The 25,787-nt window shown below is 45.1% G+C and overlaps 1 protein-coding gene and 1 long non-coding RNA gene across 2 annotated transcripts in view; one reads left to right on the top strand and one right to left on the bottom strand.

The window, feature by feature from the left end:
- Positions 1 to 17,343, top strand: part of ryr3 (ryanodine receptor 3) — a 105,366-nt gene extending 88,023 nt beyond the window's left edge. The window contains exons 78-107 of the mRNA XM_070544054.1: positions 675 to 771; positions 1,558 to 1,670; positions 1,744 to 1,795; positions 1,866 to 1,922; positions 2,001 to 2,100; positions 3,451 to 3,530; positions 3,606 to 3,682; positions 3,751 to 3,824; positions 4,431 to 4,445; positions 5,243 to 5,323; positions 5,400 to 5,488; positions 5,561 to 5,689; positions 5,783 to 5,887; positions 6,110 to 6,191; positions 7,291 to 8,573; positions 8,661 to 8,713; positions 8,790 to 8,952; positions 9,068 to 9,154; positions 10,189 to 10,392; positions 10,467 to 10,597; positions 10,674 to 10,716; positions 10,808 to 10,935; positions 11,887 to 11,947; positions 12,046 to 12,192; positions 12,686 to 12,820; positions 13,123 to 13,279; positions 13,347 to 13,411; positions 13,484 to 13,584; positions 13,654 to 13,705; positions 17,146 to 17,343. Coding sequence (XP_070400155.1) covers positions 675 to 771; positions 1,558 to 1,670; positions 1,744 to 1,795; positions 1,866 to 1,922; positions 2,001 to 2,100; positions 3,451 to 3,530; positions 3,606 to 3,682; positions 3,751 to 3,824; positions 4,431 to 4,445; positions 5,243 to 5,323; positions 5,400 to 5,488; positions 5,561 to 5,689; positions 5,783 to 5,887; positions 6,110 to 6,191; positions 7,291 to 8,573; positions 8,661 to 8,713; positions 8,790 to 8,952; positions 9,068 to 9,154; positions 10,189 to 10,392; positions 10,467 to 10,597; positions 10,674 to 10,716; positions 10,808 to 10,935; positions 11,887 to 11,947; positions 12,046 to 12,192; positions 12,686 to 12,820; positions 13,123 to 13,279; positions 13,347 to 13,411; positions 13,484 to 13,584; positions 13,654 to 13,705; positions 17,146 to 17,241 — 4,057 coding nt within the window. The 3' untranslated portion in view covers positions 17,242 to 17,343. The remainder of the gene's footprint in view (positions 1 to 674; positions 772 to 1,557; positions 1,671 to 1,743; positions 1,796 to 1,865; positions 1,923 to 2,000; positions 2,101 to 3,450; positions 3,531 to 3,605; positions 3,683 to 3,750; positions 3,825 to 4,430; positions 4,446 to 5,242; positions 5,324 to 5,399; positions 5,489 to 5,560; positions 5,690 to 5,782; positions 5,888 to 6,109; positions 6,192 to 7,290; positions 8,574 to 8,660; positions 8,714 to 8,789; positions 8,953 to 9,067; positions 9,155 to 10,188; positions 10,393 to 10,466; positions 10,598 to 10,673; positions 10,717 to 10,807; positions 10,936 to 11,886; positions 11,948 to 12,045; positions 12,193 to 12,685; positions 12,821 to 13,122; positions 13,280 to 13,346; positions 13,412 to 13,483; positions 13,585 to 13,653; positions 13,706 to 17,145) is intronic.
- Positions 13,025 to 15,544, bottom strand: LOC107377813 (uncharacterized). The gene is made up of 3 exons (XR_008564816.2): positions 15,311 to 15,544; positions 15,172 to 15,213; positions 13,025 to 13,433 (listed from the first exon to the last, which is right to left on the bottom strand). It is a non-coding gene; the product is annotated as an uncharacterized lncRNA (long non-coding RNA).
- Positions 17,344 to 25,787: the final 8,444 nt, after the last annotated feature.

The following is a 25,787-nucleotide window of genomic DNA, read 5'->3' as shown; positions in this document are numbered from 1 at the left end:
CATCTGCTGGGCTGCGGACCAATTTCTGCCTAGCAACCGTCTCTGCACTGTTGATTCTGATTGGTCAGCCAGAATGAGTCTGAGTTCGTAAATAAATTAAACATAATTAGTTTCTATTCAGCTGGTAAAGAAAGTTGTGAAGACAAACTGAAGTATTAAATAATCAAAACAACTCAAAAAATTTCTTGTATTTTTATGAAACGTCTTGATAAAAGTTGTAGTTTTCCTAATTTATATTTGATTCCTATTTTATTTAGAGCTTTTCATTGTATTATTCTGATTGGCACTTGCACCTGTAGTACTTATATCCCCCACCACAGGGCACCTATGATTTAATACAGCAGGTTTGTTAAGAGAGAAATTATATTATGAATTATTCCACCAAATAAAATGATCCATGTGGTAAAATCAGTGGTGCACATCCCTCTGAAACTCCTTTAATAAAAGTCCCACCTCGACGGAAGCACCAGCAGCTTTTCTATAAACCAGTTATGACCAGTCAGAAGAGCCAGTGGGCCCCACATTGACCAATCACCACCCTGCCTGACATGCACCTTTAACCCCTTCCTCCCTAGACATCTCTCCTTCCTGTCTGCTCCAAAAACTCACCAGAGCCACCCCTAATGCCACTTTACCTCCCTCTCCATCTCCTCTTCATCCCCCCACCTCCCCAGGCATCGTGCTATCAACTTCTTCATCCCAGCCTATGAGAGACTTTGGATAGAGGCAGAGGAGTACTCCTTTGAGGAGAAGCTAGTTCAGGATCTGGCAGTAAGTACCGGGCTGGCTTTGCCCGTGCACCGAGTGCCCTGCGTTGGCACCCCCCTGCCGGTCCTGTCTGCAGAATGCTTCTTCAGCTCGGCGCCCGTTGAGCCCTGGGAGCGCGCCCGGGCAGGGACCTCGCTCAGAGCACCCAGGGGCCCCCGCTGTAGGCATGCTAAACCCTTCAGACAGAGATCCGTCAGGATTCAGAGGCTGCATGATCAACTCAGGAGGCACAGGGCCAGCGCCAGCATTAGAAAAGCAGGCGATGTGGCTCTGACAGCCGCGGTAAGGAGGGATTTCACTACAGTAGGACTCTTAGCTGTGTGGCTGTCAGACCCGGACCCGACCCATCAGTTGTCTTTTCGCCGTAAGTGTGTGAAGGTGGCGTCACAGTACGTTCTGTGGACATATCGTCAGTGGCATGCTCATGTAGTCCTGTGAAGATCACACCTCCTATTACTTTATTGTGTCAGACTTATGCTTCTAAGACAAAAGTACTTCCTGTCCTTCAGTCGGTGAAGTCAGTGTGGTTTAGTTCGTAGAAGTTACTAGTGTCCGTCTTTTGGATTATCATTTTCCTCTAAATGGCTTCCTGCTTGCTGCAACATGCATGCTGGTAATCCATCATTTAACTTCCTCGTCCTGTCGTCTCCACCACCCACCAGGGTAATAAGATAAACCATCTGCATGTTTATGGGTTCAAGTGTTACCAAATGTGCAGTTAGAACGATTATTCAGGACCAGACGGGTTGGGTGAAAAGAGTGTGTGAGCAGAGATGTCGTCCTCTGCAGAAAACCCCGATGAAGATTGTGGAGGAAGATGAAGAGGAGACGGCTGAGGTCCGGCCTGACCCTCTTCACCAACTCATCCTTCACTTTAGCCACAACGCTCTGACGGAGAGAAGGTGACTCAGCATTTCTGCATTTTTCATGATGGATGGTAGAAAAAAACATTAAGAATGTTTGGTTGCTTTTCAGTCACTTGGAAGTCGATCCTTTGTATATCGCGTATGCAGACATGATGGCAAAGGTATTGTGAAAGATTTGTCTTCCCGCTTTTGAGGAGTCCAAATATTTAAGCTGTGTTTTTATTTCATCAGAGCTGTGCAGAGGACGAGGAGGAAGAAGAAGAAGAGGGGAAAGAAAAAACATTTGAGGTGCTTCCGATCGTACAGCTGATGGCGTTTGTTTTCGGATCGTTTGTGAACCACTGAACGTGTTTGTTTGACATTCAGGAAAAGGAGATGGAAAAGCAGAAGATCCTGTATCAGCAGGCCAGACTGCACGCCCGTGGGGCTGCTGAGATGGTCCTGCAGATGATCAGCGCCAGTAAAGGTAACAACCATGTATTCACATTTAGAAATACTGGAAAATAACACAATACTGTTTGCTTCAAATTACACAGTCCAGTGTAAATGAAGAAAACAGACTTGTCAGCTAGATGAGTTCTTTTGAAAATGATATTGAATTGATATTAAGGTAAAAAAAAATCATAAAATACACAACGAGCCTGCCAAATGTGTTTTTTACACTGCCCAGCCCAAAAAATAAAGTCTCCACCTGGATTTAGCTAAGCAGCCAGGTAGGAGCCTCCTATTGGATAATTACTGCAGGGAAATCATCTTTCAGTTGCAACAAGTTATTTAACCCAACTGGTGCAATGAGCTGCTTCTCATTTCTTAAACAACCATGTGGAAAGTCACATCTGGTGGTCGTTGAGAAGATGTTACTCTGTGTGAGAAGGGTCAGATCATTGGCATCATGCAGAGAAAACATCTAAGGAGATTGTAGAAACGACTAAAACTGGGTTAAGAACTGTTCAACACATTATTGAAACTGGTCTGAGTCCAGTCGGACAGTGCATCAGGGTATGAAGACAGGTAGACGAAGTGATGCACCCGTCATGCCTAGTGTACAAGCCTGTGGGGGCAGTGCTATGATCTGGGCTTGCTGCAGTCGGTCAGGTTTAGGTTCAGCAACAGGATGTGCTCCAAGAACGAGGTCAGCTGACTACCTGAATGACCAGGTTATTCCATCCTCCCTGATGGCACGGATGTATTCCAAGATGACAATGCTGTCAGGCTCAGATAGAGTGGTTCAAGGAGCATGAGACGTCATTTTCACACATGGATTGGCCACCAGAGTCCAGACCTTAACCCCACTGAGAATCTTTGGGATGTGCTGGAGAAGGCTTTGTGCAGCAGTCAGACTCAACCATCATCAATGCAACAATAGATGGAGATACATCTGGTGAAGGTCAACGAAATCACAATGTGTGACATTTCCTTTTGGTGGCAACTTTATTTTGCCAGAGCAGGGCAAGTGCTTGCCACGCGCACATCCCGAAGCTCTCTGTTGCAGATTCATCGGGAAACATTTTCACACAGCTGATTTAGAACAGCTTTTACAGATACTGAGCTAAAATGAGACTCATACATTAATGACATCTTTTGTTTGCTAGATTTGACTTAACGTCTACATCTAGCATAGTTTCTAAACATGAGACTTGGTTTAAAACTCTGGCGTGAAAGACGACAGGTGATCCCTTGTGGCTGTCCTAATGTCCCATAAATCATCTTTAAATGTTTCTTTTTTAGCAGGTTTGTTGATCAATTATTTAATTTCTCTGATTGATCCTCCTCTTTAAATTCTTGCCTCATCACAAACTCTAACGCGCTCCTTCAGGTCGTCTGGGTCCCATGGTGACCTGCACTCTCAAACTGGGCATCTCCATCCTAAATGGAGGCAATGTGCAAGTTCAGCAGGTGATTCTCCTTCTGGTTCATCCATCGGGTTTACCCGCCAGATACGACGACTAACGTTATCATCTCTCGTCACAGAAAATGCTGGATTACCTGAAAGAAAAAAGAGATGCAGGCTTCTTCAAGAGTCTCTCAGGACTGATGCAGTCATGCAGGTTGGTCTTCACTATTCTGGCTACTTCAAACAGATATGTGACGCTAATTTGAGAGGTTCCTCTTGCAGTGTCCTGGACTTGAATGCATTTGAGAGGCAAAACAAAGCAGAAGGACTTGGCATGGTGACAGAGGAAGGCTCAAGTAAGTGATGAGATGTTTATGTGGAGCTTCTGGGATAAAATCTGCCTTTGAACCAACTAGTGGATACAGATTTATGACAAAGGGTGGAAACAAAAAGCAATCTTTTTGCTGTCTTTCTATGAATCATAAATATAGCTGCAGCTTGTCCCGAGGTCTCTGAAGGTGCTCGTGTGGCATCTTTACCATCTTTTTAATTCTCCTAAAAGCAGGAGCATGTTCTATTTATCTGAATTTGGATGATCTTGAGGGATTAGTCGTAGAAACTAATGTTTAATTCCTTCGCTCTAATGTCCAACACGTAAATGCTTCTCACATCAAACTTTGTTTGTCTTTCCATCATCCAGTTTTTCACGTAACAGTTCACCATTAGTCCCGTTGTCTTGGTAACCTTTCACCCTGACTGTTAGACGCGACACGGATAACCTGACCTATGAGTTCCGCTCGTCTTTAACTTTTTTCATTGTTTAACTGCATGTTTTTGTTTTCCCACTCTTAGCTGATGTTTTCATATCTCTTGGTATTATAACTCCGTGTCCTCTCTTTTTGCTTATGTCTTCGTGTTCTGTTTGTCTCCTTCCTGTCATTAAAAAAAAACATCGATGGCAGTCCACTCTCAGCGGGGTAAATAGCAAACTTAGATCATGGTGATATGGCTATGCTTCCACCCTGAATGTCGCCTTCATATCTGTGGTTCACACCTCCTGCTTTATGTTGAACCCCCCCCCCCCCCCCCCCACCCCACCCCACCCGTTGTGCTCCAGATGTCTGCAGGGACACTGCATGCTGATGTTGCACACCACACACGCACACAGTCAACCATTACAATCCATCGCTTGACACATCCTGTTAACATGTACTAATGTGAATCCTGTTACTGATGCTCAGAGATCTACAGCTACCCGTGCCCCCCCCGACCGGGTTTGACTAAAGGTCTGTGGACTCTTCCGCAGCTCAAGCAAAGCTTTGTCTTGCTCTGGATTTGAGGTCCATTTCACAAAGCTGGTCGTGATACAGAGTTCTAACTTTCACATGGTTTCACGAGCTTACAGATTTGGAATCCATCAAATTTTCCACGCCTCTGCTGACTGGACTAGTTGGTTAATTTTCCTTACAAACACGACTGTTTGCCGCTTTCGTAACTTTCGTCGGGCTCACTTGTGGCCTGCATGTGAAAGTTATCAGGTTTCCTCCCAGCTTATGGAAATGTCTGAGTGTTTTGCTGATTATTCTATCAGCATTTTTTAGTTATTTTTGGCACTTTGGATTGTTTTCAATCTGCAATCTAAAGGTCCTGGGTTTCAAAATGCCCTGCTTGCCCAATAATAATGGCTTTTGGGGAATTTTTTACCTATTTGAGTAATTGAATACTCCTTTTGGTGGAGATGCAAATATATTCACCAGATATGTGTTTTTGCAAGGCTCAAAGGTGCTGCAGAATGACGAGTTTACCAGAGATCTGTTCCGGTTCTTACAACTTCTCTGTGAGGGCCACAATGGAGGTGAGGAGGATGTTTTAGTAATAACCCCATGTGGGTATTTGGCTGCTGTAATGCATCGTTTTTGTTTTTGCATCAGATTTCCAGAACTTCCTGAGAACCCAAACAGGAAACACAACAACGGTCAACATCATCATCAGCACTGTTGACTACCTGTTGCGTCTGCAGGTGAGTAAAACACAAACACTGTCCCATCTCCATCATCACTATCCTTATAACCATTACTGCCCTCCCATTTAGGAATCTATCAGCGATTTCTACTGGTACTACTCTGGAAAAGATGTAATTGATGAAACTGGGAAACTTAACTTCTCCAAGGCGTTATCTGTTGCCAAGCAGATATTCAACTCGCTGACTGAGTACATTCAGGTAGGAAGGAGACGAGATCTCAGAATTAAGATGAACTTTGTGTTTCAGCAAACATCTCCATATGCTTTAGTCTGTCCCTTCTCTGGTCTGCAGGGGCCTTGCATTGGAAACCAGCAGAGTTTAGCTCATAGCAGACTGTGGGATGCGGTTGTGGGCTTCTTGCATGTGTTTGCAAACATGCAGATGAAGCTATCACAGGTATATTAAACCAAGATGTTTATATTTGTTCACAATAAAACAGAATGCAAGCTTTATCTCATTGCACAGTGAAGTGTCAGCTAAATAAAGATGTTGGTATGAATAAGCAGGGTCCTAACCCTAACCCAGACCATTTCTGTAAAACTTAACACCTATGTCACTGCCCGACCAGCTACGTAAATAAAATTCTTCAACTTCTGTTTATTTCTTTCTTACTTATAGGATGCCAGTCAAATTGAGTTGCTAAAGGAGCTGATGGACTTACAGAAGGACATGGTGGTCATGTTATTGTCTCTACTGGAGGGTGAGACTAAGACACTGTAAAACCATCAAGTTTGTCTTTTACCGAGCTGTGATTGTTACAAACCAGCCAGAAGGTTGGCGGCTGGGATGAGAACCAGCTCCTCTGAATCTGAGACCATGGTCTTTAGTCAGAAGAGGGTAGAATGACTTCGCCAGGTCAGGGACCAGGTCTTGTCTCTAATGGAGGAGTTTTAAGTGTCTTGGGGTCTTGTTCACGAGCGAGGGAAAGATGGAGCACGGGTGATTGGTAGACAAGACTAGTGCTGCGTCTTCAGCGATGCGGGCGTTGCACCAGTCTGTTGTTGTGAAGAAAGAGCTTTGCCTTCTGGCTCTTGATTTACCAGTTGATCTACGTTCCTACCCTCACCTATGGTCACGAGCTTTAGGTAGTGACTGAAAGAACAAGATCACGGATACAAGCAGCCGAAATGAGTTTTCTCCGCAGGGTGACTGGGCTCTCCCTTAGAGATAGGGTGATAAGATCATTCATCCAGGAGGGGCTCGGAGTAGATCTGCTGCTCCTCCACATTGAGAGGAGCCAGTTGAGGTGGCTCGGGCATCTAGTTAGGATGCCTCCTGGATGCCTCCCTGGTGAGGTTTTCAAGGCATGCCCAACCGGGAGGTGACCTAAAGGAAGACCCAGGACACAGTGGAAGGACGATGTTTCTCAGCTGGTCAGGGAACGCCTTGGGATTCCCCGGAGGAGCTGGCCCATGTGGCTGGAGAGAGGGAAGGCTACGCCTCCCTGTTTAGGCTGCAGCCCCCGAGACACGACGCTTGATAAGTGGAGAATAATGGATGGATGGATAGTCAGAGAAACTAAATCGCAAGAAAAGGCACACAGTACTTACTCTAAATGAGCATTTATGACACTTTTGCAACTCTAAATGGAAGGTCACATGAGGAATGTGCTGAAATTGCTGTTGTGAAGATTTTCTTCTTTAAATTTGGTCTCAAAGTGTTTAATATTTACAAACATGTTGAAGTATTTGGAAACTCATGAATTCATTAATATTCTGGCATGAGGATTATAAAAGTAACATCATCCTAAAGCTGTCAAAAGGAAAAAAACCTTTTTTTTGGTTTCGTTTTTGCCTCAGGTAACGTTGTGAATGGAACAATTGGAAAGCAAATGGTCGACACGCTGGTGGAGTCATCCAGCAATGTGGAGATGATCCTCAAGTTCTTTGACATGTTCCTCAAGCTAAAGGATCTCACAACATCTGACAACTTCAAGGAGTACGACCCAGAGTGTAAGGGCATTATTTCTAAGAAGGAGTTCCAGAAGTCGATGGAGAGCCAGAAACAGTACAGCCAGTCGGAGATCGAGTTCCTGCTCTCGTGTGCAGAAGCCGATGAGAACGACATGTTCAACTACAAAGAGTTTGTGGAGCGATTCCACGAGCCAGCCAAAGACATCGGCTTCAACGTGGCAGTGCTGCTCACCAACCTGTCTGAACACATGCCGCACGACTCTCGACTCGCCACCTTCTTGGACCTGGCAGAAAGCGTGCTTAGCTACTTTGAGCCTTACCTGGGTCGTATCGAAATCTTGGGCAGTGCAAAGCGCATCGAGAGGGTTTACTTTGAGATCAGTGAGTCGAGCCGAGAGCAGTGGGAAAAGCCGCAGGTTAAAGAATCCAAGCGTCAGTTCATCTTTGATGTGGTGAACGAGGGCGGAGAGAGCGAAAAGATGGAGATGTTTGTGAACTTCTGTGAGGACACCATTTTTGAGATGCAGCTGGCCTCACAGATCTCTGAGCCAGACGTTGTAGAACAACCTGAAGAGGAGGAGGAAGAGGAAGCACACAGCATCCTTGAGGAGCTTTCTGGGGGAGAAGAGGATGCCCTGGAGTCAGCCTCGGCTTTCACCACTGCTTGTCGCTCAGTCAAGAAGAAGATTTCAGACATCCGGCAGATTTTTGCTGTTAAAAACATACGTAAGCAGTTCAAAAAAGTTAAGAAGCTGAGCATCAGGGAGCTGATCACGGGCTTCTTCTCCTTCTTCTGGATGCTCTTCATTGGCTTCTTTAAGGGGATCTTTGGTCTCATCTTCGGTTTCTTCCACCTCATCTGGTCCTCCATGTTCGGAGGGGGGCTTGTTGAGGGAGCCAAGAACATGAAGGTGACCGACATCCTCGGAAACATGCCCGACCCCACTCAGTTTGGCATCCATGGAGATGTTGGAGGAGAAGACAAGGTGGAGGCTATAGAGTCGTCCGGAAGCTTGGACAAAACTACGACACCGCCAGGGGACGGGACAGATATGGACGTAATGCTGGAGATGCTGACGGCACCCAAAAAGGAAGGAGGAAAGCACGTGGAGCCTGGACTGGGTGATGTTTCTGAGCTGTCGGGAGAATCCTCCACAGATCAAAAGAAGGTCTGATTGACTCGTTCTGATGTTGTGTTCATGGTTCTTTATCTCTTCCAGTCCAATATGTTGTCTTTTCATGAAAATGTGTTGCAGAAAGCTGCAGCCAAGCCTGTGGAAACCCCAGAGAGTGAACCAGAAAAGGCAGAGTGAGCAACATCAAACATATCTAGAAGTAGTAATCAGTGAAATCGCACTTAAAATCAACTAATATCTCTACAACAGCACAGAGACCAAGGAGAAGGAGGACAAACCAAAGGAGGAGGAGGCTAAAGAGCCCGTCGCCGAGGAGAAACCTATAACCAAATCAAGTCACCCTAAAGAGGCGTCGCCTGCCTTCATGTCGTCCATCTTTGCTGTTCTTGATGTTTACACGACCAAGATGCTGGTGAGCCACTGAGACTAATTCTGGTGTCTCAGAGTAGCTCAAGAATCATTTATGTCTCACTGAAATGTTCATTCTAGAGCAGCAAGTTCCGTTAATCTAAAACTGTTCCTTACAGAACTACCTGGCTCGTAACTTCTACAACCTACGTTTCCTTGCCCTGTTTGTGTGCTTCGCCATCAACTTCATCCTGCTCTTTTACAAGGTAACACGCCATCGTAGTTGTTATGGCTTCAAACGTGCCCTGCTGCTTCAGTAAGATTTAATCCAGCTACTGCTGATCTGATACGATTAAAGCTACAATCTGGAGTTTCCTCTCCTTTCAGGAAGTCTGTATGATTTGTTTTATAAATCCATAAAAGTGATAGTCTTACCATTTACCGAGATATAGGGCAAGCCACGCCCACCTACTTCTGAGCTATGGGTTCACAACCGCCAATAAAAGTTATTTTCTGATCCCGTTTGATATGTGCCATGGTTTCCACAAACGATGTCTGAGTTTTAAAGACACATTTTGATGCCAAAATAGTGCTCATTTCCAAACAGCGGCAACTGCTATTTTAGGTTTTGTGTGAAAAGACGGTCTTTCAGCGTTAGCGTTAAGCACAGATGTCACAGGACAAACCTAGACAGAGGCAGAGTTGGCAACGTTTTTCATAGACAAGTAAATCTAAATCTATATATGAGAAACACTGACAAATCAGATAAGCTGTGAATAAAAATAGTAAATCTGGTGAGAACAGCTTATGGTGCAATACATGTGTCAGTCTCTAGATGGTGCCATCGTATACAGCACACTCCTGCTTTAACTGGTAATGAAGGCCTGAGGTTGGGAACCTTTCTGGTCCGGAGCGTACCAGTGTGTGTTTATACAAGGGCAAAGGTCATGGAACAGCAATTTCTGCTCCCTCAGAACTGTTGAAATGCTATTTCCAACTTGGCGTTGAAAGATAATTCACAAATGGAAAACAATTATAATAATCTTGTAAATTTACCTCAAGATCAGACAACAATGCTCAGAGAATACAAAAATAAACAAAATTCTGCATCTGAGACGCTGCAGGCCTCGGTTTGGTGCGACTTGTTTAGAAAGGTTGCAGGAGAACGTCTCTTCCCTTTTTAACTATCCCAGAATAACTTCAACGTCGAATTATCCATAAGACATCCGCACCAAAGTCCTTTAGACCGATGAGGCTGTAGTAGAGATGCAGTGGTCTCAACCTGATGTTTGCTTTTTAGGTCACTGGTGAGACTGAAGAAGAAGTTGACGAAGACGACCGCTGGGAAGGAGATGAGGAGGATGACGGTGAGAACACGCTGTTTGACATGGACGAGTTTGTGCTTCAAGAGAGCACTGGATACATGCTACCAACGCTGCGCTTCCTGGCTGTTTTCCACACGGTCATCTCGCTCCTCTGCTTGGTCGGATACTACTATCTAAAGGTAAACCCGCTGAACGCATCTCAGGATGGTGCCCTTCCTTGTGCTTCACTTAGGTTAGATTTGTGTTCCTTCAGGTTCCTTTGGTGGTCTTCAAGAGGGAGAAGGAGATAGCCAGGAAGCTTGAGTTTGATGGTTTGTACATCACTGAGCAGCCGTCTGATGATGATATCAAAGGCCAGTGGGATCGACTCGTCATCAACACGCCGTGAGTCACTGACATCTTCTAGTTTTACTGAATTTACAACCACTGAAGTTACACCTGGGCTCTTACTGGGTTCCAGATCCTTCCCGAACAATTACTGGGACAAGTTCGTCAAGCGCAAGGTTGGTGTGAAGACTTTCAAGAAATTTGATTGGTAGTGGGACTTGTGTCTTTGAGCTGCTGATAGACACCGTGCTTCCTCTGCACATGTAGGTGATCAACAAATACGGCGACATGTACGGAGCTGAACGCATCGCTGAGCTTTTAGGTCTGGATAAAAGCGCTCTGGACTTTGACCCCACAGTGGAGACCGTGGAGAAGGAAGCTTCTTTGCTTTCCTGGTGAGAACTTCACCCCAGCCTTAGAATGTCTGCACAAGCGTTTTTTTTTGGGGGGATTGAACAAAACAGGACAGTGTCTTTTCAAAATAAAAGATGTCAGCATAGGGTCAGTAAATCAGTTGTGACAAATCTCCACTCCAAAAAAGCTGATGCATTGATGTTTCTTAAGCCTGATTCATGCTTCTCCGTCTGTGTCAGTGCGGAGACACGCAGCGCCATTATCCATCCTTGCGGGCCTGCTGGAGAGCTCCGCAAGGACGGACGGAGTTGAGCTCTCTTTTTTAAACATCCGTCAGTCGAGACGGACAACGCAAGCTTGTGATTGGTCAGGACGCCGCTGTCGTCTACACCACTGGCATTGCGCCCTCAAAAACCTAAAGAGAGCTGAGAATAACTAGCGGCAGACACGGAGCAGCTTGAAGAATACCTCGCGAAAAAAACTCTAAAAACATGAATGTTTAATTCCCCGTGACTGGAGGAGTGAAAAGATACGCAGCAAGCGTTTTATTTGTGGACGGAAATGACAGGAAACGTGGGTTTAGAGGTGGCGGGCGCATGAAGAGGTGGAGGATGAGAGACAAATTTGTTTGTGTTAAAAAGTCTCTTATATACAAAAAAACACAATATAAACACACTATCTTGGACCAATACATGACAGGATACCACAGAACAGTGCTACGCCCTCTGTTGTCCTGGTGGGGAATTGCTTTGCAACACTCTCCAGGAGACAGAGAAGTATGAGAGCAAAACGCTTCCGTCAATCCGTGCGTGTCTGTCCCCTGCGGAGCTGACGGAGAAGCATGAATCAGGCTTAACTAGGTCAATTTTATCTGATGCACGAATGAATTATTATTCCTAAAGCCAGAAGCAAATATCTGCTAATATTGTTAATTTACAAATAAAAACAACTTTATTCAGTGATTTATGCTTAAACCTTTTGTTTTGGTCTAGGTTGAGCTCCATTGACACCAAGTACCACATCTGGAAAATGGGAGTTGTTCTGACCGATAACGTGAGTTCCTTTGACTTAAACTTAGAAAGCTGTACAGAAGGTTTAGAAGGTCACTGTGAGACCTTTGACCTCAGTAAGAGTTCTGTTCCCTCCTGCAGTCCTTCCTGTATCTGATCTGGTACACCACCATGTCCATTTTTGGACACTTCAACAACTTCTTCTTTGCTGCCCATCTTCTGGACATCGCTATGGGCTTCAAGACCCTTCGCACCATCCTGTCGTCTGTCACTCACAACGGCAAGCAGGTGAGTCCTTCTACCAGCAGAGGGAGCCAGAGTCCAGAATAAGTAAACGACTTTAAACTTCTGAAAAACCCAAAATAAGATCATGCTGTGAGGGCACCACTCCAGACTTTAACAAGTTTGATTTATGCTAAATGAAATGAATACAGAAAACTTTGAAAATGAGGTTTTTAATCTCAATGGGAAACTTCTGGTTAAATAAAGTCTGTGCTAATTATTCTAAAAACAAAAGATTTGAAACCCGTGTGTAGATCAGACTGAGGGTCACATTAGAAAAACAAGAATGTGTCTAAATCAGTCGAGCTAGCTAAAAGCAAAACCTTTAATGTTATTGCCTGAACGTGAATAAAAAGCTCCGCTTTTTGATCTTTGAGTAAACACACTGATGCATCAAACCAAGACTCAGCTTCAGATTCCTCATCCAGACAAGAGAAGCTGCTGTGACGTTGCTTTTATGCTGAATTCACTAACGAAATGTCTGAACGGTGTCCTTCAGCTGGTGCTGACCGTGGGTCTGCTGGCCGTGGTCGTCTACCTCTACACTGTGGTGGCCTTCAACTTCTTCAGGAAGTTCTACAACAAGAGCGAGGATGAAGACGAGCCCGACATGAAGTGTGACGATATGATGACGGTACGTCTGATCACCTTTTAACAAAAACGACCTCAGTTGGTGAAAATATTTAGAGATGAAAAGGATTCCTGCAGCTTTTCATCAGGATGGACGTAACGGCCTTGATGGGATGTGACCACCACTAACATTTACTTCCTGTTTCATCATCCTGAGATAAAAAATCTGATCATCATCACTTCTTCACATAAAAGTAAAACTCAAGAGTCGCTGACAGATGTTTTATTTCAGCAGCAGGATGAAAATAACATCGGAGTTTCTGTTAGCAGATAATAAAGTACGACTGGCGCTTTCTTTCCCCGCAGTGCTACTTGTTCCACATGTACGTGGGCGTGAGAGCTGGAGGAGGCATCGGAGACGAGCTGGAGGACCCGGCCGGAGATCCATATGAACTCTACCGCATCCTGTTTGACATCACCTTCTTCTTCTTCGTCATAGTCATCCTGCTGGCCATCATTCAGGGTACGTCCATCAGGACTTCTCATTGGTCCTTTCAGGTTAATCAGGTTCATTTGTTTTTCTGATGCAGGTTTGATCATCGATGCTTTTGGTGAGCTGAGAGACCAGCAGGAGCAGGTGAAGGAGGACATGGAGGTAAGACTCGTGTCTTGTTTATCTGATGATGAATGATAAGGACCACAGATTCAGAAATCGCCCTTGTTTCAGACCAAATGCTTCATCTGTGGCATTGGGAATGACTACTTTGATCGAACGCCTCACGGGTTTGAAACACACACCTTACAAGAGCACAACCTGGCCAACTACCTGTGAGTGCAGCAGCAGATCTGCTTTGTTGTGAGGAGATTTCTGCTAACTCGCAACTTTCCTGTCTGAAGGTTCTTCCTGATGTACCTGATCAACAAGGACGAGACCGAACACACGGGTCAGGTACGTGGCAGCACATGTTTTTGTGGACTTTATTAGCTTCTAAGCCTGTTCTTTGTAGTTGTGGAGTAAGTTTTGTGCATCCACAGATAAGAAACTTGTATCTGTAAAAATAACAAGTTATGAAATTAGGTGTTTTTACAAGGCGAAAAGCCACATGTGAGACTTACCCGTGCATGACTTCCAAGCACAAATTTTGGCTGAATATTTCTGCCTCTCATCTGATTGGCCAGTGTCTTGTCAATCACAAATGTAATTGTCAGGGTTTGGCTGTCAGGTTGACATTTTTTTTGCATCTTCAAGATGGACAGCACTTTTCAGGGTAAAAGAGAGAAAATCAAAGGAAATAATACAAAAACTTTGGTTGCTTCACTAAACCATAAAGTAACGCCCACCTGAGCAGCAGAAGTGCTGTCACTCTCCGCCATCTCTAAGGTTTATGACACTTCCAGGACCTGCAGCTCAGAAAAACACCTCCCTGACAGCCAAACCCAGCTGCTGTGATTGATAAGATACTCACCAGGTGGAAGTCTCACTTGTGGTTTTTGCTATTTATCTGTAAAAAAAATAAAATAAAAAGCCTAATTTTACTATTTGTGTAAACAAATATTTATCTTTAGATGCATAAAGCAGAAATTGTCAGGCCGGTTGGTATAATTCACCTCAGAATAAAATATCTACATGAACAACAAAGTTCACCTTTGTTGGGGTCATAGGTCAACGAATAATTTGTAAGCTTTTACTTACTTTTTGGATTCTTCAATAAATTCGTAAATATGGAAATATTTACAGATTTATTAATTAATTAGGATATCCGGGGATATCTACGGGGCACCACCCATTCTAATTAGAAAGGGAAATGAATCCAAAATTCTTATCAGTCTCGTCTAAACGTTCCGTGAATCCTAACGAGCTGCTGTTGAATTTTATATCACAAACAAATCCACTTGAAGACAAAACTTAATTGAATAACATTTATTAACTGAATTAATCTTTTCACTTCAGCTCCTTCTGAAGTGTTAATCAATATCAACCAACTGATTTTATCAAATGAATAACAAGTAATTAAACAATGAAATAATAATGTAAAACAATCTGACCCAATAAGTGTGTGTTTTAGCTTGAGTCCCCCCAAACACTAAAAACAAGTATGTGTGTGTCCCCCTAAACAGGGAAAATCAGAATGTGTGTGTGTGTGTGTGTGTGTGTGTGTGTGTGTGTGTGTGTGTGTGTGTGTGTGTGTGTGTGTGTGTGTGTGTGTGTGTGTGTGTGGGTGGTTGGGCAACTTGCACTTTAAACTTCCGAAGCACTTTCAATCACAGTAACTTAAAACTTAATTCACTCAAAACACTTCAAAAAGATCAAGAAACAACACAAAAGATCAATCATAAATGAATATCTGATAGTTTGTCAGCCTGGCCACAGCATAAAAACTATTTAAGATATTAAAATGAAAGAAAAGATCTTACTTCAGTTGTTCCTATGGCGTTTTTGGTACGAAGGAGAGAAAACTGGAAGAGACAAGAGAGAAGAAGAGAGAGAGAGAAAAATAAAATAAAAATCAAACTCTTGCGTTAGCGAACCAAAGCGTCCCTTTGTTCTTCGTACTGATTAGATGGTGATTCCGTTGCTTTCCAGCGGTTCTGTGTCCTCACACGTCCGGAATCGTGGCAGCGAGCAATTTCTCACACATCAGCACCAGGAGAGCAGATCTGATGGGTTTCCACTGCTTTTCAGCGGTTCTGTGTTCGGTCCACTTCAGCAGCCAGGCCTCCCGTGTGCTCATGTTGTGCGGAGCGGCAGCAACGAGCGTCTTCAAGCCAGTTGACTGAACAAAAGATGGAGTTAGGTTTCGTTTCGCTAGAATTTATAGCTTCAGTGGCTGGCGGGCTGAGACTGTGTGGCTCCCGCACATGCGCAGAACGTGTTTCCGGGGTTCGGCGGTGACGTCATCACATTGCTTCCGGCTCAAGGAATCATGGGAAATGAAGTTGTAGCTGGCGCTGACTTTTAATATGCTCTTCAGAGCGCAGATAACAGTCTTTTGGAGAAATTACTGCAGCAATTTCTCATGAGGGCAGACCCTCATGAGAAATTACTGCAGCAATTTCTCATGAGGGCAGACCCTCAACACCTTATAATGGAGCAGACATGTTGGTATCGCATTAATAGCACTGGGAGGAATGGGAATAAATCTGTTCAAACCATTTAAAATATACAGCAACATTAATCACGTTCTTTACAATAATCAGATATGTTTATTGGGTTAAAGATGTGTTTTCACTAGCAGTTCATGAAGAAAACTACCTAAGAAAAGCATCTTCAACTGTTTTGTGTTGTAGTTGCAGAAATCCAGAGGTTCAGTGAAAATGATGTGGATGAAAATGTTGAACCACTGAAAATTACAAATCAGAAAAAGGGTTTTACAGCTGATGCTTGCAGTTTGGACGGTCATGAGTAAAGTGTTCAGCTGCATACTTGATTCTTGTTCCCTTAAACAAACCTCTGGATTTCTTCAGCTACAACAAAGTCAAACAGACCAAAATGAAACAAGACGTTTCCTGTAATCATTTTTTTCAGAAACTGTCACTGAAACTGAAAATATGGAGATATTTAATTAAATAAATAAACCAGCGTGCTTTACATTAATCAAAGAGGGTTGAATTGTTTGTTTCCCCTCCTCCCCATGGTAATGACTCACAATCAGAATATTCCTGGTAAAATTTTACTTCCTGTTTAAACTTGCTCCCATCCTAAAAGCTTCTTTAAATTAGTAAAAAGAAACATGACTCAAATGTTAAATTCAAAAATAAACCTGTTTCTTCACACCAGAATCTGACAGCCAGGATAGGTTATACAAGCTTCCTGCAAGGAATTGCATTTAACGATGAAGCCTGTAGAGCAGGGGTTCTCAATTATAATGGTCTGAGGGCCACTCACAATTAACATAATTCACGGCCCAAATCCAACAGAACCGATTGGGCTGATTGGGTTCGGTCTCAGGTTACAACTCCAGCGCTCAGCCCTGCAGTACCACATAAAGGTGGACCAAAGTTTCCTACCCGGTAAATGTGGAGAACACCGCTCTGACAGATGTGGATGCTGCGCTGGTGCCGCCGTTAAAATAATAAAGCTACATACATTCCACCATATATGATTATGGTACTCTTCTATGATGCAGAATCGTTTATGCCCGCATCTCATGCAATGATTATTTGATTATTTTCCTCAGCTTTATCTATCCTACACCTCCCGGTCGGCCAGTGGGGGTGGGGGGTGCGCACGGGGTTTGGGGGCCACAAAGAGAGGGCTCGCGGGCCGGATGTGGCCCGCGGGCGGCCATTTGCGGACCACTGCTGTAGAGTCCTGTTATGTCTAACTTACACGAGAACTTGAATAGAAAGGTGTACCTTTAACCAGCCGGTGTCTCCTTCCCCATGCAGGAGTCCTATGTTTGGAAGATGTACCAGGAGAGGTGCTGGGACTTCTTCCCCGCAGGAGACTGCTTCCGTAAGCAGTACGAGGACCAGTTGGGTTAGTGGAGGCGGCCTCAGCAGGCGCCCCAAACACCCCTTCCTACTTGACTTCGGCCTGTTAACAGAACCTGAAAACAACACAAAACATGATTGTAGGATGAACGACTGACAATTGGACACTCTGGGTTTGTGCATTTGAGCTCCTTTTGTTGCCTCAATAACATTTGTATGCAAACTCTTCCTTTGATTCTGAATCACATCGCCTTCTCACTTGCTTAAGCCAAGTCAGATGCACATTAATGGTTACAGCATGACAACTGAATGTCTGATTATGCACAATTTCTGGCCAGGACCTTTGTGTCACCACCAAGCCAACTGAATGGATCTGTGTTTGAGTCAACATCCAATAATTAGCCTTTCAGAGATGATTCAAGTGTGTGTAATGAGATCAACGTGGATCCTTCAGGACCAGATGACTCAGTTTAGATGTTTATCAAGTGCCTTCAGAAGAAAACTATGCAAGAAATGTAGTTTTATTTTTGATGTTCCTCCTCACACAAGCAGATTTACATGAAGCTAGTTTGGTGGCTTTGAATTAAAAAATGGAAATTTGTTGTACAAAATCTAAACAATTCTTGTGTAAATGTTGCTTAAATTGGTTCTGTTCCTGAACGGTGGCGTCCTGCCTGCCTGCACTTTCTTCCACAGTGAAAGAACCCCCCCCCCTCCCTAACCACAGAGAACTGTTCAATGATGTCATGAATGGTTGACAGCTACCACATGGCCATTTGTATGTATGTAGTAGGTTTGGACAACTTCATTTCTTTTGATGACTGGAGGAAATTAATAAAGCAACTGATGCAGTAAAACATGCTGCGTGTTTAAATAAGCGTACCTCCTCCGTGTTCCCTTAAATAACTGGTGGTTCCACTTTTCTCACGTCTTCAGATAAAGTGAATGATGTGACAAGATTTGTTTTATCATTTAGTTTGGTAGAAACAGAACCAGAAAGGTTTTTACAAACTCTGCTCACCTTCCTCCTGTCCTGCACCACGGGCACACTGATGTCGTCCAACATCAGAGGCAGGTTTCTGTAAACTGAGCAGCTGGTTGAGCTCTTCTTCATCGTCATCCGCCGCCACAGAGGAAACCAGCCCTGAGGCTTCTGAAGAAACAGATTCAGTTTGAACCACGGAGTTTAAATTCTCCAATGTACATTCAATTATGTACAAAACGGTTATTCTTTATAGAAAAGGTATAAATGTACACTTTAACTTCATAACCTTAAAAAATTAAGTATTAATTTCAAGAAAAGAGCTTTCACTACATCAGCTTCAACTCTGTACTCTTAAAATCTCCATTTTAGCAATTTTATGACAAAAACAAAGTCAAACGTTATGATGTACATCTCTTTTCCTTATTGTATCAACTGAACTGAATAGAGTCAATTTGCTCGAGAAGCCATCGTGAGTCGTGCCTGAACCAGCTCAGCCTCCAGGTCATCTTTGAAGGAACTTGTTGTGGACTCTGGGCCAGAGCTGGGAGATCCAGGATCACCGCAGACATCTGAGGAGGAAACGAGATAACGGGCGTTACTAAAACCCAAAGGATGCTTCAAACATCCACAAATGTTAAAAAAGCTTTTTAAAAGTCAAAGTACACAGAATGGAGCTAAAACAATGTAAAGGTGTGATCAGGTGTAACGATGCATCATGGCAACAAATCCTGATTAGTCTGATAAATTAGGTTGAATATTGTCCTAGTCCACGTTCCAATAAAAACTTTAGAAAAGCTCCTGAATAAACAGAACTATTTATCACAATTATTTTAGAACAATTAAAGTTTGGTTACATCTGGTTAACAATACATCTCTTATTATTGAAAGCCTGATTAGTCACTTTTACAACAAGGTGTAAACTGGAGGGAAGTAAGGCTGAAACAAGTCTTCAGTTGGTTCGATACATTAAATTCCTCGATTCATTTTTCACTAATTCGAAGCGTCGTTTAAGACCCACTAATGAAATAATATATTTTTCTGCTTTGAACATGCTCTTGAGGCATTTTTCTTAAGCTACAGGACATATCTAAAGAAACTGAAGCTCAAAATTGCATTTCTGAGTATTTTTGCATTCACATCGCTGTGAATCAGTGGCAGATGAAAAGAATCCAGCCTAAAACTGACTGGGTTTGTGACGTAGAAAACCCAGTGGGCAGAGAAGAAGGAGGATCAACTCCTAAGTGCTGCAGCTGGATGTAATAAGAAGAAAGAGATTAGCTTTATTTTTTTTTATCTTTTATTTCATTCACAATGTATAAAATAAACAAACAAATACAGGATACATTAACATATTGAAAAGAAACATTTGAATGAAAAGGAGCAGATAGAAGAAAAAATCTTATGATTTCTGCCCCTTTTTACGCCTTTTCAAACTTTACCCAAATCCTCCTCCTTGAACCGTCACCTTATCGTGGTGGAGGAGTTTGAGTGCCCTAATGATCCTAGGAGCTATGTTGTCTGGGGCACTTTGTGCCCCTAGGATCTCCCATGACAAATTGGTCTTAGGTAAAGGGTGAGACAAAGAACCGTTTACAGGATCTTTCATGGAGGTAAATTCAAAGAGTCGGAGTACCTGGCCCGGAGGGTTACCGGGGTTGCACCCTGGAGCCAGGCCTGGGGTTGGGGCCCGTGAACGAGCACCTAGTGGCCGGACTTTCGCCCATGGGGCCCGGCCGGGCCCAGCCCGAACTGGATACATGGGCTCATCCAACTGTGGACCCACCACCTGAAGAAATACACTCCTCGATGTCAAATGGTTTTATTGACAAGGATGAAGGAGCCCTGCGGCGACATACAAAGCTGAGTGAGCAGAAGCTAACGGCAGCGTGAAGCAGCAGCATGGGCTGAAGACCAAAGCTAAGCAATGTGATAAAATAGGTAAATAAATGCAGCGTGACTTAGCATGCATACTGACAATGAGACCATTACATTAGCTTAACAAGCAGGTGAAGACTTACAGATACAAGTCGAACAGTAGCATGAGCAGCAGCAATCCAACTGAGAAGCAGCAGTATGTACAGTGAGGGATAGTCACCTGTACGTGACTTCAGGCACATCCCTGAATACACCTTTTTCCCTCGAGGCTTGATCGCAGCACACCCTAGTGGCCAGTGGTGACCTCTGCGCACCACCCGCAGGAGGAACATGAAGGGTCGGTGCAATGTGGATCGGGTGGCAGACCAAGGCGGAAGCCTTGGCAGTACGATCCCTGGACAAGGAAACTGGTTTTTGGGACATGGAACGTCACCTCGCTGGCGGGGAAGGAGTAAGGGCTTGTGGCAGAGGTTGAGCGGTACCGGCTAGATATAGTCGGACTCACCTCGACACATAGCATTGGCTCTGGAACCCAAGTCCTTGAGAGGGGTTGGACACTCTCCTTTGCTGGAGTTGCTCCAGGTGAGAGGCGGAGGGCTGGGGTTGGCTTTTTGTTAGCCCCAAGACTCTCTGCCTGTGTGTTGGGGTTTACCCCGGGAGATGAGAGGGTAGCTTCCCTGCGCCTTCGGGTCGGGGAATGGGTCCTGACTGTTGTTTGTGCTTATGGGCCAAATATCAGTTCAGAATACCCACCCTTTTTGGAGTCCCTGGGACAAGTGCTAGATAGTGCTCCATCAGGGGACTCCATTGTCCTGCTGGGGGACTTCAATGCTCATGTGGGCAATGACAGCTTGACCTGGAGGGGTGTGATTGGGAGGCCTGATCTGAACTCGAGTGGTGTTTCGTTATCGGACTTCTGTGCAAGCCGTAGTTTGGCCATAACGAACACCATGTTCGAACATAAGGATGCCCATCGGTACACTTGGTACCAGGGCAGCCTAGGTCGCAGGTCGATGATAGACTTTGTAGTCGTGGGCTGCATGGTGGCGCAGTGGTTAGCACTGTTGCCTCGCAGCACGAAGGTCGCAGGTTCAAAACTCGCCTTTCTGCGTGGAGTTGCGTGTTCTCCCCATGCATGCGTGGGTTTCCTCCGGGTACTCCGGTTTCTCCCACAGATCACAACATGCCCTATAGGTTATAAAAATTGTACGTCGCTTTGGATAAAAGCGTCTGCGAAATGAATAAACATAATAATAAACATAAACATAGTCGTATCATCTGACCTGCTGCCGTATGTTTTGGACACCCGAGTGAAGAGAGGAGTGGAGCTGTCAACTGATCACCACCTGGTGGTGAGTTGGAACAGATGGCAGGGGAAGATGCCGCATAGACCTGGCAGACCCAAACGCATAGTGAGGGTCTGCTGGGAACACCTGGCAGAAGAACCTGTTAAGACGGTCTTCAACTCCCTCCTCCGGCAGAGCTTTGACCGCATCCCGAGAGCAGTGGGGGACATTGACTCCGAGTGGGCCTTGTTCCACTCTGCGATTGTTGAGGCGGCTGTTGCTAGCTGTGGTCGCAAGGTGGCCGGTGCCAGTCGTGGTGGCAACCCCCGTACCCGCTGGTGGACACAAGAGGTTCGGGGAGCCGTCAGGCTGAAGAAGGAGGCCTACAGGGCGTGGCTGGTCTGTGGGTCTCCGGAGGCAGCAGACAGGTACCGGATAGCCAAGCGGGGTGCAGCAGTGGCAGTTGCCATGGCAAAATCTCGGATGTGGGAGGAGTTTGGTGTGGCCATGGAGAAAAGACTATCGATCGGCTTCAAAGAGGTTCTGGCAAACTGTCCGGCGCCTCAGGAGAGGAAGACAGCAACTCGCTCACACTGTTTACAGTGGGGATGGGGAGCTGCTGACGTCAACTGGGGCTATAGTCGGACGGTGGAAGGAATACTTTGAGGAGCTCCTCAATCCCACCTACGCGCATTCCGAGGAGGAACCAGAGCCGGGAGACCTGGGGATAGACTGTCCAATCTCGGGGGCAGAAGTTGCTGAGGTAGTCAAACAACAGCACAGCGACGGAGCCCCGGGGGCGGATGAGGTTCGTCCTGGGTATCTCAAGGCTATGGATGTTGTAGGGCTGTCATTGTTGACACGTCTCTGCAACATTGCGTGGTCATCGGAGGCAGTTCCTGTGGAGTGGCAGACCGGGGTGGTGGTGCCCATCTTTAAGAAGGGTGACCTGAGGGTGTGTTCCAACTATAAGGGGATCACACTCCTCAGCCTCCCTGGAAAGGTCTACTCCAAGGTACTGGAGAGGAGGGTCCGATCGATAGTTGAATCTCAGATTGAGGAGGAGCAATGTGGTTTTCGTCCTGGCTATGGAACTGTGGACCAGCTCTATACCCTTGCAAGGGTGATGGAGGGGGCATGAGAGTTTGCCCAACCAATCCACATGTGTTTTGTGGATTTGGAGAAGGCTTATGACCGTGTCCCCAGGGGCTCCCTGTGGGGGACGCTCCAGGAGTATGGGGTGGGTGGCTTTCTAAGGCCATTCAGTCCCTTTACCAGAGGAGCGTGAGTTTGGTCCGCATAGCCGGTAGTAAGTCGGACCTGTTCCCGGTGAGGGTTGGACTCCGCCAGGGCTGCCCTTTGTCACCGGTTCTGTTCATTACCTTTATGGACAGAATTTCTAGGTGCAGCCGTGGTGTGGAGTGTGTCGAGTTTGGTGGCAGGAGAATCTCGTCTCTGCTTTTTGTGGATGATGTGGTCCTCCTAGCTTCATCCAGCTCTGACCTTCAGCTCTTGCTGGGTAGGTTCGCGGCTGAGTGTGAAGCAGCTGGGATGAGGATCAGCACCTCCAAATCTGAGACCATGGTCCTCGACCGGAAAAGGGTGGCTTGCCAACTCCGGGTCAGGGGAGAGGTCCTACCTCAAGTGGAGGAGTTTAAGTATCTCGGGGTCTTGTTCACGAGTGAGGGTAGGAGGGATCGGGAGATCGACAGGCGGATCGGTTCAGCATCTGCAGTGATGCGGACGCTGAGCCGATCTGTCGTGGTGAAGAGGGAGCTGAGCCAGAAAGCCAGGCTCTCGATTTACCAGTCGATCTACGTCCCAATCCTCACCTATAGTCATGAGGTTTGGGTAATGACTGAAAGAACGAGATCGCGGATACAAGCGGCCGAAATGAGTTTCCTCAGTAGGGTGTCCGGGCTCAGCCTTAGAGATAGGGTGAGGAGCTCGGACATTCGGGAGGGACTCAGAGTAGAACCGCTGCTCCTCTGGATCGAAAGGAGCCAGTTGAGGTGGTTTGGGCATCTGGTCAGGATGCCTCCTGGACGCCTCCCCGGGGAGGTGCTTCGGGCATATCCTGCCGGCAGGAGGCCCCTGGGTCGACCCAGGACACGTTGGAGAGGTTACATCTCCAATCTGGTCCGGGAACGCCTTGGGGTCCTACTGGAGGAGCTGGTGAAGAAGGCCGGGTAGAGGACGGTCTGGAGCTCCCTAGTTGGGATGCTGCCCCCGCGACCCGGATAAGCGGAGGAAGATGACGACTTTACCCAAATCATTTTGTGTTGGACAAAAATGGATTAATTTCCTTGGTCTCAAGGACATTAAAAACATGCACTGGTTTGCCGTCAGCATTAAGAGAGCTTTACAAACTGGCAGGAGAAACAAATGGGCTTTGCTTCTAAATGACTTTTGAAGCTGGTTGCATGTTTTACCGTGCAGCGTGCCAAAAGTGGCGCAAATTACAGCTGTTTTCCCATCACATCAGTTATCTACCGGGCAGTAACGCCAGTGCTTTATGCTGAAGCTGCTCTTTTGTAACCGAGTCCTGAACCACTCGGTCCTGCGCAGAGGGCGGAGCCATGGCTCGACTGGTAAGGCACTTGACTAACACTCAGAGGAACAGGGTTCAATTCCAGGCTATCTTTTTGTTGTTTTATAAACGTCGTCAAATAGAATGCTCGACGATTTGATTGCTGCAGCCCTAGAGGGAAGGTGCTGGCAGCGCCCTGCTAAAGATGCACCAACATCCCTGTAGCATCCTCCTGTTGGGCTTGTTGCACTTTCCCATAAAAAGATAATATTAAATAATGGTGGTGGTGGTGGGGTGGGGTGGGGTTGGGGGGGGGGGGGGGGGGGGCGTAATTATGACACGTCTCACCTTTATGTTAATATTGTTTTATTTGATGCACTCCACTTTGAACTGCACCAATCCAGCAACTGCTGCATTTTAATAACTAGTATTAAAGGTGAATACACCAATATTTGCACAAGAATAATTTCTGTTTTAAACTCTCAGTGACACACTTTGCAGAGGGGGGTGGGGGGTGGGGGCTTTTAATTCTTCTTGGCGTTTGGAAAAACATCTCCTTCTGCCCCCCTTTATTTTGGTCCAAGATCATTACTGGGCTGGCCCTGTTAAAAACGTTCTACACCCCTGCTTAGTAGACTTAATGAAGTATTTTTAAGCCAGTATAAAAATGACTGAAACACAAATTTACATGTTTGGCATTATTGACCAATATCTTTGATTTAATTTATTTGTTAAGAACATCAATAAAGTACATTTTTCTAGTGCAGAGAGGAGACAACCTATAGAAGCACTGATTCAACCCATAGAAGCACTGATTTGATCTAATTTCAGAGAAAAATAGAACAGATCAGATGCACATAATAAATAAAATTACTAACAAACTCAGGAATCTGTTTCTTAACTTCATCGTTCTGGTGCTGAAAATATCACTAATGTGGATCAGAGACACAGATGAATGCACCTCTTATTTATTATTTGGAAATTAGTGGGTGTAGTTTACATCAATACATTATTTTAAATCTGAAATTGATATGGATTGATCAGAAGTTGATATGTGTATTGTTTATTTGAAAACTATTTACAGAGCAGCCTCAGAACTAAGATTAAATATTTTTGATCACAATAGTAAAGAAACTATTACAGAACAAGTTTTTCAATAAAATCAGAACATTATTATTTAAGTGCATGAATGCATCTGAACTCATGCAGTAGAACTAGGAAATATGAAATACTAGAACCATTTTATTTTAATTTGATTAAACTGATTTTTTCCTAACGTTGTTGGCATTTTTCCCACACACAGTTAAACAAAACAATGTTGATTGAGGTGTGTGTGAGAGAGAGAGAGAGAGGGAGAGAGTGTTAAAATAATAACAATAAAAAAAAAACCCGACCGGAGCGGAGGCAGTGACCGACGCATGCATGAGCCTTTTTCAGGTCCGTCTTGTCAAATGCACCACGTACGTTACGAAAAAAGTATCTTTTAAACCGAAAAAGAGTTGAGCTGAAGAAAACCTAGGGAGCACTGAAGAAACATGAGCAACAGTGAAGGAAGCACAGAGAGATCCGTTACTCTGTGTGTGTGTGTGTGTGTGTGTGTGTGTGTGTGTGTGCGTGCGTGCGTGCGTGCGTGCGTGCATGCGTGTGTGCGTGCGCGGATGGGCCGGACGGACTGAGCTCCCGGCTACAGTTTTGTGTGTAGGGAGGGGCTAGCGCTCTATGTGACTGGCCAATCACAGAGAGTGAAGACAGTCAATTACCCAATGAGGATTTTCCTTCAGCACGATTACAGATATTTAAGTGTTTTACTCGTTTCATGCTCGTATTCGTCAAAAATGATTTATCCGTACCGGATACTCGTCTGAAATTGGACGAGAAAGGCGGGATCTTCCTTGGACATCCTAGAATTCCAAATGACGCG

This window comes from Nothobranchius furzeri, chromosome 2 (assembly GCF_043380555.1).
Source record: "Nothobranchius furzeri strain GRZ-AD chromosome 2, NfurGRZ-RIMD1, whole genome shotgun sequence".
Lineage (NCBI taxonomy): Eukaryota > Metazoa > Chordata > Actinopteri > Cyprinodontiformes > Nothobranchiidae > Nothobranchius > Nothobranchius furzeri.
Note: the sequence above shows the minus strand (reverse complement) of the source record. Positions and strands in the feature narration are given on the sequence as shown.